Source organism: Aethina tumida, chromosome 4 (genome assembly GCF_024364675.1).
Source record: "Aethina tumida isolate Nest 87 chromosome 4, icAetTumi1.1, whole genome shotgun sequence".
Taxonomy (NCBI): Eukaryota; Metazoa; Arthropoda; class Insecta; order Coleoptera; family Nitidulidae; genus Aethina; species Aethina tumida.
Window position 1 is genome coordinate 25,382,113 of NC_065438.1, and position 12,730 is coordinate 25,394,842.

The window sequence follows — 12,730 nt, forward strand, 5'->3', positions numbered from 1 at the left end:
ACCTGTTTTCAGATGAGCAAAAGTTACTGGATAAGAAAAATGGCAACGACGTTTCTTACATCGAGAATAATAACTTCTATTCCTCAACGCCAAATGTTAAAAAAGTCAACGGCAACATTTCCGACATATCGATGAACGCCACCAATGGAGATTACACCACGTCTAAAATAGATGACAGTCCAATAAGAAATTTCGCCAAAGAACAGCTGATGAATAGTATAAATGCTAATACGAACGGAACAAATACGACGACTATTATCGCTGAAATAGAGGGTGAAGTTAAAAAGAAAAGTAGGCCTACTGATAAGACGTATTATATTGCGAAAGAAATTTTAATGACTGAACTCACGTACAAGAAGGATTTGGATGTAATAAATGTGGTAAGCAAAATAATACATAACAAACTGAAAAAATATCAATTTCCTTATTGCCCTTTAGTGGTTCAGAGAAGAAGTAGGTAGGGAGGAACCAGAAGAATGTTCAAATCTCTTCGCACTTATTGGACCATTGGCACAAGCTCATGGTCTGTTGGTTAAAGATTTGGAACAAAGATTGCATGGTTGGGACGGCCGCGGTGGTCCCAAAGGATCAGGAAAGATCGCGGATGTTCTGTTAATACATTTGCCGCCACTCCTGCCGGTAAGTTTTGGAAAACGTTGATGAATTTAATATATATACTAAATTTTCTATTTTTTACAGATTTATGAAGAATATTTGGACAGTCACTTATCGGTTCTGGAAACACTTGATACTGCCTTCAAACAAAATGCGCGGTTTGAACAATTTTATCGAGACTTTGAGACGCAGAAGGTTTGCTATCTTCCACTGACGACGTTTGTGTTGAAGCCTCTGCATAGACTTTTACAGTATCAATCCCTTTTACAAAGTAAGTTATTAGTTTTTTAACGATTAATACATTATTTAAGTGTGTATTTGCTTCAGGACTTCTTAAACATTATGGACCCAACCATCCAGATAGAACGAACTGCTTGACCGCTTGTGATACACTGAAGGAAATTATCGTTCCGGTCACGGAAACTTTGGAACATTCCGAAAATCTTGCTACACTCATCGAATTGCAACGGGATATTGTGGGATTCGATAATTTAATACAGACTGGTAGAAAATTTATAAGACATGGCTGCTTACTTAAACATTCCAGAAAAGGATACCAACAGAGGATGTTCTTCTTGGTAAGACTTGACGATTAAGTTTATAAGGGCAAATAATCTTAATTCCATTCTTTAATTTAGTTTTCTGATATACTATTGTATACGTCGAGGTCCCAAGCAACTCTTCAATTCAAAGTACACGGACATATGCCATTACGGGGTGTCCTTATTGAGGAACCCGAAGGCGAGTTGTCATTCAATGGGTTAGTCATTTACGGTAAGTTGATGCATTCATCTCCCTTACATTTCTAAATGTATTTTTCTGTAGGTGGCAACAGAGCCCTTACAGTGGCAGCAAATTCGCCGGAAGAGAAGCAAAGATGGAAAAACGATCTACTTACGGCAATTCAACAAGCCAGAGACAAATCAGACACCAAAGTGAATTATCTGAGCTTAAAAAGTTGTAGCTCTTCAGACGAACACATAGACCAAAGCAGCAATGAAGTCAGCACCCAGACCAAGTCCCACGCCCAAAGAAGTAATACGACGGTGCACGTGTGTTGGCACAGAAGTACCAGTATTAGTATGAAAGATGAACTACTTGCGGTGGAAAACCAATTATCGGGTTATCTCTTAAGAAAATTCAAAAGCAGTAATGGCTGGCAGAAACTGTGGGTTGTTTTTACATCGTTTTGTCTATTTTTTTATAAAGGCTGTTTGGACGAATTTCCTCTTGCTTCTTTGCCCCTTTTGGGGTATGCTGTGGGTCCACCTTTACCTGAAGATCAAATAGGAAAAGATTTTGTTTTCAAGCTGCAGTACAAGAATCACGTCTACTTCTTCAGAGCGGAATCTGAATATACATATAATAGGTAAATGTTGTGAGTAAGCTGTTAAACGTTAACTAAACAAATGTATGCCTTTCAGATGGATGGAAGTAATTGGAAGCGCAACTCAGCATAGGATAAAAAAGAAAATACCGGTAGTAAATGAGAATTCCATTGAATATTCTCCAGAAAAGTGATGAGTGGCTCAAACATATTATTTATACTTTATATTTCTTGGGTTTAATTTAATTATTATAGTTTTTAGTTTCATTTCTTACCTTGTACATAATTAATTATGTTATCAAAATTAATTTATTAATATTTAAGTCAAAATAATATCAAATTTGATTGCTGCATTTGTACTTTATGTCAAAGTATTAATTAAAATAATGAAAACCAGTCATTCCTATCAAATTAAATGTGCCTTCATATTTTTCTATGTTATTTTTGTATATAATGTATATTTTTTATTAATGTACTTCCGTAAATGATAAGGCAGCTTATATAACAAATTTACATTTCTGTTGGAATATATTTACTAAATAAATTTTACTGTTTACTTTATTTAATTGTTTTTGATCATATCATTGTCATCACTAATTATTTGTGTAATTTAAAATAATATTGAATAATAATATTCAACGTTTTTCTGTGTTTTATTTAGCTTTTATGATAATAAATAAATGAAAGAGTAATATATAATACTAAAACCAGTAATTTAAATAAGGTGCATAAACAATAAGTACGTGACTGGAGTATGTCTAAACACTTACATCCATAAACTCTCCGTGGACGATATGGTGTTTCACTTGGAAATGACCATTTACAATATTAAAAATAACCCATGTCTTAACAATGATGTACTAGGTGCGCAAGTTTAAAATATCGTTTACTTTATGATAAATAAGCAATTATATTTATTAATAAATTGCTATTTTTGTTATTATTATATATTTTTAAATTACTTAAATTTAATGATTAAAGTTTAAATATAATATCTATTAATAATTTAATATGTATATATTACTAGCTTACTCGGAGAACGTTGTTTTGCCATATAAATAACTTTCAAGTAATTTCTAGTGTAGACAAAAAATAGCTTACTTATTGTAAGTATGTATGTATGTTAGAATGTGTATATTGTATGTATGTAAGAATGTGGTATACGCGTGAAATAAGAAGTGACACCTGTAGACATCTGGCGGGGATAACTAATTAAATGACGATTGATCAGTTTTCGACCGGAGATGAAAAATGATTAAATTACTAAAATGGCTATTAAAAAATAAGGGTTGATCGTAGAAGGGTGAAAATTTAGGATTGTATGTATTTTTGTATGTTGTATCATAAAAAAATAGAAACTAAAAATTTTGTCTAAAAAATAAAAAAAAAAAAAAATTTAGGGGTGGACTACCCCTAACATTTAGGGGGATGAAAAATAGATGTTGGCCGATTCTCAGACCTACTCAATACGCCCACAAAATTTCATGAGAATCGGTGAAGCCGTTTCGGAGGAGTATGGGAACGAAAACTGTGACACGAGAATTTTATATATAAGATATATTTTTCAATTAAAATACCCTCATATAATTGTTACGATTTTTGGAATAAAACGCAAATTTTTTAGACATGAAAATTATTATACTTATAATAATACTATTATTATTTTAATTTTATTTGCTTCCATTAATTCACCGTTTAATTCAATTAATGAATCATGTACGTAAATTACCCCAAAACAATTGAAAAAGGTAACCTCGAAATTTTGTCCAATAAGTATACAAAATATACTTCAATATACACAGCACCGCAATTTCTAGGGATAATTTAGTTTTTGGTCCACAGTCTCTAAATTATTAAAATTTAGAAACTGTGGTCAAATATCAATTTTTAGCATTAATTTATACAGTTGACAAGGGACTGCAAATTTTATTCTTGTTCCATTAAAATGGAACCAAACATTTCCCAACAGGACATTGATAATATAATTCTGAGCATGCCAGACAATGCAGAGAAGTTGTCACGAATTGAGGAGGCCATACAAGTTATTAAACCATTATTTTGTTAAGTTTTACAATTTAGATTCCAATTGCAAGTAGATTGAAATAAATGATAAAAATTTGAAGTCAATCGGAAGACGTATTGTCAAAATAATTTTAACCAGTTAAGCGAATTTGATAGAGATAGAATAGTGGGCCTGGATGAAGCAGAAATTTCGTTTCGAGAAATAGCATGGCATTTGAACAGAAATCTGAGTATTGTATACAATGTTGGTAGTCATGGAGTGGGCAGACGAGTTAAAGCAGGAGGTTCTGGAAGACTCAGAGCTACCACAAAACCTCAAGACTCTCATCTTAGATTATTGGTCCTAAAGGACAAGATGAGTTTAATGCAGATGATTGGTGATGAATTTTTTGCCATTAAAGGTAGGTCAATTCGATTTGTTTACCTCTGTATAAGGTTTTTGGTCGGTTTTACCTCCTTTTTTTGAACATATCAGCAAACCTTAGGCTCCAACGTACTGACTGGTGTATGGAACATTGGAATGAGGATTGGAATTGCATTGTGTTTAGTAATGAATCACGCAGAGATCCTCGCTTTGCTGTGGAAAGTCGTATTCATAACACTATGGATTTAATGGTATTAAGTGCTATTGCTTATAATAGAAAGTCGCCTTCAGTTTTTATCCCTACATACGAAGAAATCCCGGATTAATTTTTCAGCACGATAGTGCCCATCCACATATTGCCTGGAATACATGAAACTTTCTAGAAGCCTCTCACGTAAATTTACTGCCTTCGCCACCCAGGCCTTCAGACCTTTCCCCAATCGAACATGCATGGGTTATGATGGGGTGACATGGAATTTGCAGCGCCCTCCACGGACTCTTAATGAACTAAGATATCAAATTCAGTTCGTGTGGCATGAGATACCACAAGAAAATGTCGATAATCTCATTAGATCGATACCACAACACGTCAGTGAGTGTCTTAATCAAAGGCGGATTCGCCCCATTATTACCTTCTGACAATTTATGCTTTTATTTTTCAATTTCAATTATTGTTCTGTAATTGGTTAATATTTTTCTAAAAAAATTGGAATAAATCAATTGTTTTTAGATGTTGCGTTTATTTTGCACGCAGTATACATTCATCATTTTCTTAATAAATGTTTGGATCCCAGATGCATTACAAAAACTTCGAAAAAATTTTGGTTTGGGGTTCTTGCCTTAGTATGGTGTAGGACCATTACAAAATATTACTAGTAAAATGGGCCCTTTCATATATAGAGACATCATGTGAGATTTAATGGAACCATTTGCCAACAATAATTTACCAACCAATTTTTATGAATGATAGTGATACGAAGCATCAATCCAAAGTTATTCGAAGTTGGCTAAAATATAAAAAATATTAAGATTGGCTAGCGTAAAGTAATGTAATGACATGTAATCTCGAGACATCAAATTTAAATGAACTGTGATTATTAATTGAATTGTGAAATTTAATTTCAAACGACCATTGCCGATATTTCATTGAATTTTTGCCTCACAGTTTATCAGATGGTTATACCGAACAAAGGATATTCAACAAAATATTAAGAAAAAATAATTAAAGTTATGTATAAATTATTTAACAAATATATATTTTTAATAAGTGTGTTTTGCTAATTTGATTGCATACAATTAGAGGTGTACGTTTCCTAATTAACCTAAAGATAGTGAAGTGTAGAGTTGCATGAAAGATATTAATTTTGACGGTTATGCCAAACCAAGCCAAGTTCGTCCTCTTCCGTTGATTTCACCCAAGTACCATATGCAACCAATAGTATTATTTGTGTTTCACATGAACCCTACGACAAATATATTTCAGATATACTCGATATATTTCAAAAACCTAACTAAATCTGGCTACCTTTGTGGAAGTCGCAATATTTCAGTATAGCACAAACAGCGTGTGATAAGCTACTTTTGGTTTGTGCCTGAACAGGATGCGTAACTTTGTAACGGCACTGCGCAACAAAAATAGTATTTCTGCTGTGCATGCTGATAAAATTTCTTGGAATGGATATTCACCAATTCTGAAGAAAATAATTATTTATATAACACATCGTTCAATAAGTCCCGAGACTAACAACGAAAACAACATTTTTTTTTTTTTTTTTCAAAAATCATTTTTATTCATCAATATAATCTCCTTTTAGAGTGATACAATCGTTCCAACGCCTTTCCAACATTTCTATACCATGTTTATAAAAGGATTTATCCTTTGCTTCAAAATATCAGTTTCGGCAATTACCTCCTCCTTCGAGCCAATTTTTTTTCCCTGGAGCATTTTTTTGAGATCAGTAAAGATCCAGTAGTCGTTGGGGGCTAAATTTGGCGAATACGGAGTGTGGGGAAGCAAATCAAAGCCCAACTCGTTCAGTTTTGCCTTTGTTTTCATGGACTTGTGGCTTGCTGTTTTGTTCCACTGAAAGCAATCGCGGCACCCACTTGGAAAAAACCTTTTTCATGCTCAGTTTTTCATGAAGGATTGTAAATACGCTTCCAGATGATAGCTGTGTCATTTCTGCAATCTTACGGACCATCACTTTGCGATTTTTCATTATGATTTTCAACACTTCACTCACATTTTCCGGTGTAACGGTTTCCAATGGCCCACCCGAACGTTCCGCATTGTTTGTGTTGGTACGACCACGTTTAAACTCAGCATACCATCAACACGCGAAACTCCATTTTTCAAACAAATTACAAAGTGATTTTACTCTAACCTCGATAACTCTGCTGTTTGTGGTCCGATCGATGCGAAATTTTTACACGTTTCATGTAAAGGTTCGTATTCCAGGGAAACGTGGTTAGTTTGGTACTACTAGGACCATATCTGGGTTAGTCTCGGGACTTATTGAACGATGTGTTATAACTCTGTCTTGTGACCATACCATACTCAAAATAAATATTAAATTATTTTCAATTCAGGTGATTTATTATTTATGTTATTTAATTAAATTAACTTAGTATATATTTCAAAAACAATAAAATGTGATAAGATTTACTATCGCACTATTGATAACAACAATACGGCAATATAATTGTTTAATAGTGCGTTTAGTTAGCTATTTATTAATATTTGAAAAAAATTTAAGGGCCCTAAATCAAGCAACTATAAAAAAATCAACTTTATGTACATTCAGCCTGCCTTTATTTAATATCTAGTAGCATATACCTTATTTTTTTATAATTTATAGCTTCTCAATATAATCGTTCTATATTTCTTTGCACTGATTTTGAACAGTCTTTTTGCATGGATTTTTCGATCAATTTCATCTTAAAGGTTTACAATTGATCTGTGCTTTGTGCTGGCCAATACATTACAAGTACTCTTTGGAAAGCGTGTATTAGTATTTCTTAACTAACTTAGCATGTTATAGGATCATTACTAAATATTATTAGTGGAATCGTATATAGAGACATCATGAGAAATTTAATGGAACCATTTGCCAACTTAGACATATATGGTACTTCGGGTAATTATCGTGCTGGAAAATCCACCTTAATTAAACTCATGTTATCTTCGGCAAATGGAAGCATATGATTTGCAGAACATCATGATAAATGAAACGATTCATTATCCCCTTATATTAAACAGCAGGCCAATGCCAAATCCAGAAAAACATCCCCAATTAACATTTCCTCCACCATGCCTCACATGGTGTGCTTGGCATTATACCTTTCATTAATTGGTTTCTCACCTATGAAATGTCATCAGATTTGAATAATCAGAATCGACATTCATCGGAAAACTATATTGTTTTCCAGTGTCCATCTGCCTAGTTTACTGAAAGAAAAAAGTACATGTAATTAATAAAAAAGTAAAAAAAATCAATGAAATAGCCGAAAATAGCTATAATCAACATAAACGTTTGTAAGTAAATTTTAGTTATGATTTTTGTATTTAAAATCAATAAAATATGAACATAGATTTATGATCGCAAGTTAACAAATCCTATAAATGAATAGATTAGATAGATATTTTTTATTGTTCTAATATTATTGATTCGCAAATCATATGTACTTTCATGTTTATAAAAACATTTTTCCAGTAAGTTCCAAAACATTGTCGAAAATCGTATATGAAAAAAATTACAACGGATTTTGTCAAAGTAGACGCAAATATTTGAAATTTTAAAGATGTCATTTCTGAAGCATAAAATAAAGAGTTGAAACAAAAATGATTCCTGGAAGTACTTTATTATAAATTTGATATGCTTTCCAGATGAATTTTTTGAACAAAATTTGGACGATGCCACCAGATATCCATAAAAATATCAATAAAAGAGAAGCATATTTTCCATCTAAAAAACTTTTTGAGATATTACAATTTGAACTTACTTTCGTTGCACATTTCATTGAAGGCCTTATATAATAAGCTCTATCCTTAGTATGCCTGTATTTCATCAAAAATGTCTGTATTTGTGGAAAACACTTTCCCCAATGTTTTAAAAAAAGTCGCCAATAAAAAATTGAAAAGACCTTTCCCCCAAACATTTACAATTAATGTTTCTTACCAAATTCATTTCGCAGACGAGATTCCTTAGCATTGCTGCTTTTTTTCGATAATTTCTCCACAATAATATTTTTATTACTATATTTATTGCCTCTTTTCTTGGTGCTATAATATTACAGATTGAATTAAAATGTTTGAATTATAAAAAATACAATGCACTGGTTATAGTAAAAATTACCAGTGTTTCACTTTTGAAGTGAAGTTTCTCAATTCTATAACCAATTCTTAAATTCATCGATGCCTGATTTTTGTCATAATATTGGCATATCAAATTTATTAAGACATTTCCTTGATCTTTTTCGAATTTGCCGTCCTGGTCAAAAGAAATCTTAAAATTATTTTCTAGCGAGATATCCAAAGTCTTTACATAACTTTTTATAAGGTATCTTTTAATTATTTTCAATATCAGTTATATTGGGAAATAAAATAAACGAATGTCTATTCTATTAAAATGTACTTACTATTATTTGTTTATTTTCAGCATTTTTATTTCGTTCTTGAATATTAAACAAATTTATTTTTTGAGGTAATAGGAATCTAAAATGAAGTACCAAATTTTATATGAAATTTCTAACTTGTTTTTCTTGTTCTTTTTATGTTTAGCTTTATATTTATATGTTTCATATAAAACTTTTGTTAATTGTTTAGTCTCGCAGCTCCAACTATTTTTGGCTGTAAAAAACGGTAAGAAAGACATTCTTCATATATTTTGTTTTTCAGAATATTCTACTCACACCGAAGAGTATGTTTTGATCAAGTAAAAAATTACGATTTCTAAGAGAAAATTTTATATGCAGGAATTTCGGGCTCTTTATGGGCTCACGAATGGTCAAAAGAAAAAAAATGTAGCTCAAAAAGTAATGGGTGATTTTTTAAATTTTAACTTTTCTACGTACTTGCACTTTTCTCATTGACATTACAGGGTTAATTCTGTTGATTCCGAAGTGTTCTTGGTATTGAAATTTCGGGCTTTTTATGGGTTAATTTCAGCCCAAAATAAAAAATTTTCAATAAAGTTTTTATGTTATGCAACCCACACCTCTTTAAAAATATTAAATGCGATTAGTTGGCTGACTTAGTCTTTTTAACACCTTTTCAATGAGGGGTCTCAGGCCACAGGGTTGCGTTTGGAAATAAAAAGTTGGGTGTGGTTTCCGCCCTCCTTGAAGGGCAAAATCTTCAATTTTACGTGACATAGATAGGTAAACATATTTACACGTTGTTTTTATAATAGTAATATAATAGTAGAAAATGAAACTGGCAAAAGCTTTCTACAATATCATAGTTTATACTTTGGTATACATAGCTGTTCCGATGATATAATATAAACAAAATTTATTTTTAAAGCAAATGCAGAAAAAATATCTTAATTTTTTGGAACAACAAATATTATAATCCGATTATAAAATCAAAAATAATTTAATTTAATAATTAACCCAATCGGAAGTAAAATAGTTTGTTAAATGCCGTAGAAAATTTATACCATTTTGTTGAGTTTAGTCACAGCAAACATTTCAAGCAGTAGTAGACAACGATGAAGTATGTAGCTCAACTATATAATTTATTCACTTTTCTAACGATTTGATAAAAGATTTTATGAAAATTTGAAATAAATTCAAGTATTTATTGTTTGCTCTGTTTAAAAATTAATTTAATTTTGAAATCCATCAACCCTTTTGTACTAAACAACACAAACTTGGTTATCTTTTAAATCGATTATAATAATATAAATAATAAAAATAATAATTAATAATCAAATCCAAGCAATTAAAATCAGAAATTTTCTTCGCTCTTGTCAACAGCCGATTGAAATTTCTTTCGTTGTTTTTTGGTATAAATTTCTCCAATTGAAACGTCATTTTTATTACACAATGCATTAAATATTCTGGGCTCAAAATAATACTCCTTTGAGGTGATCAAAGAATTAATTTTACACCTCCCAACAAAATAAATTTTCTTAATCATCATCGTCCATTTCATCTTTTAGATTTTTTTCTTTTTTTCCTTGACAGCTTTATTATCATTGTCAGCTCTAGCATCCTTCCCCGCGTCTTTCACTTTCTTCACGCCTTCAATTTTTTTGATAGAGTATTTGTTTGATGATCAATACGATGAATAATAAGAAAATTCATTTTAATTTAATTAGTTACTCCAATAATTTATGTTTGATTCATTGATATAAATAACAATATACAATTTTTTATTTCAATTTATTTTTATTAATTTTATTGTCTTTACACTGTTTTCTATCCAAAATAATAATCCAACAAACATAAATGATATTTACATTGAAGTAAATATAAATATAAGATTTTATACATCACTTGTATTTATTAACTTCATTAATTAACAATTAAACAATTAAATGAAATAACGAATGAATTAGTATCATTTAAATATCTAATAATTTTTATTTATATGATGATCAATAAGATGAATAATAAGAAAATTCATTTTAATTTCATTAGTTACTAAAAATTTTATGCACAGGAAATTATATTGGCAATTATAGCCTGTGCACGTTATTTGTATTATTATGAAATTTGGTATTTAGTGAGTAAGTTAGTAATTTATTATTATTATTATTATTATTATTATTATAGTTAAAATTCAAATTACAATGTATTAAAACTATCTTTAAACTAGGTTACTATTCAATCGTTAAAATTATTACAAATATATTCTTCTATTGAGTATACACATTTAACTGAGGAAAGAATTATTATAGTTTAGTTTTATTACAAAAAAATTGCGACTTGATCGTGACTGAGACACGAGACAGATAGAGTTTGTTCATATTAAATCAACACGTGATTTAAATGTTGCTGACTAGAACTTTACATCCAATTCATTTAAGAACATAGGGACGTCGTTATTAAAAATTAAAAATAGTAGCGGTCCTAGGACTGATCCTTGAGGACACATTGCTCAGGTAAGATACTAAGAGTTTAGTGCTTTTGGGATCAAAATTATAGTAAAATAAAAATTTATGCAAAAATATTTCATGTGATACGCAATGAAAGGCCTTATTTAGATCCATAAATAAAACTTCAATCTCATTAGCAATGCATCAGATGTTGACAACCCCTTACGAAATCCGAACTGATTAGAGCAAACAACATTGTTTTTATCAAGGAAATACAAAATTTGTTCCAATTTGTTTTTCGGAGATCTTTGAAAAAATAGGTAAAATAGTGTACTGAAATTATCATCACCGATTTTAGACAGTCTGGAAATATACTTCTCTAATATCTATCTCCAATGTAATGGTTAATTAACTGGGTAAGAGGAGCAACTATCTGATTTTTAATGACTTTAATATTTAGTTCATAAATATCCTGAGTATTGCTATTTTTTAACGTGCTCATTATTGTCCTACCTTAAAAAATGTAACCTCTCTAAATGTGAAAACTTCCGTGATATTTTAGGTACCCATTACATATATGGAAACTGCTTCATCTGCTGAGATTTTAACGTATATGTTAAAAACCAGAGAGTTTTATAAAATTATTATTGGCATTGATTTTAGCCATTCTAATATTTTGTTTATATCTAAATTTGTATTCCTCAACAAAAAGCGTGGCAGCTGATGATTTTGAATGGTTATTAGCTTGTACAGTAACTCTTCAGTTCACTTAGGAACTATCCGGTCCTCTTCTTTCTCTTCCCACACTTGATACCTCCCTCCGGGAAACTCAAGTAATTTAATTTTCTATAAAAAATTTGTTAATATTTCTTCAATTTTCATTTCTGTGGGTTTTATTAATTTTTATTATACACAATTAATTTAAAACATTTTAAAAATGACTGTAAAAATTAAAAATTATTGTTCCAGCACAATAAACTTTTCGTTGCCTCAGTGTCACCGGTCATTAGTTATCCAAACTTTTACTGGATAGCCACGTTTTTATCCAGTAAATTAAGACGGCTCACTCGAAGAAGACTAATTGACCTAAACGCTAAGTGATTACAATATAATTTACTAATGCCGCTCGGATCAACAATTAATCACACAAGCGGGAGACGCACACAAACATTGTGCCTATCACTTGGCTCAGCGCAGGTTCGCGACGATACATGCGGTCGTCGAATTTCAGTTTCAGTCGCGATAAGCGTGCGGTCCTGAAATTCACAAGTTTTCGACGACGCGACGCGCTACCCGGTGAAAAGTTTACGCGACGTTTACGTTTGGTTTTGTTTTCGTCTGGAATCAGGGGGTCGTTGC

The 12,730-nt window shown here is 31.1% G+C and overlaps 1 protein-coding gene across 2 annotated transcripts in view; it reads left to right on the top strand.

Annotated features, from left to right (window-relative positions):
• Positions 1-2,503, top strand: part of LOC109600576 (FERM, ARHGEF and pleckstrin domain-containing protein 2) — an 82,059-nt gene extending 79,556 nt beyond the window's left edge. Inside the window, exons 11-17 of one of the 2 annotated variants that reach the window (XM_020016743.2) lie at positions 13-380; positions 439-639; positions 700-886; positions 943-1,193; positions 1,254-1,389; positions 1,441-1,984; positions 2,040-2,503. In XM_020016743.2, coding sequence (XP_019872302.1) covers positions 13-380; positions 439-639; positions 700-886; positions 943-1,193; positions 1,254-1,389; positions 1,441-1,984; positions 2,040-2,136 — 1,784 coding nt within the window. In that variant the 3' untranslated portion in view covers positions 2,137-2,503. Of the gene's footprint in view, positions 1-12; positions 381-438; positions 640-699; positions 887-942; positions 1,194-1,253; positions 1,390-1,440; positions 1,985-2,039 lie in introns of those variants that run through there. The other variant, XM_020016744.2, reaches the window with a different exon arrangement.
• Positions 2,504-12,730: the final 10,227 nt, after the last annotated feature.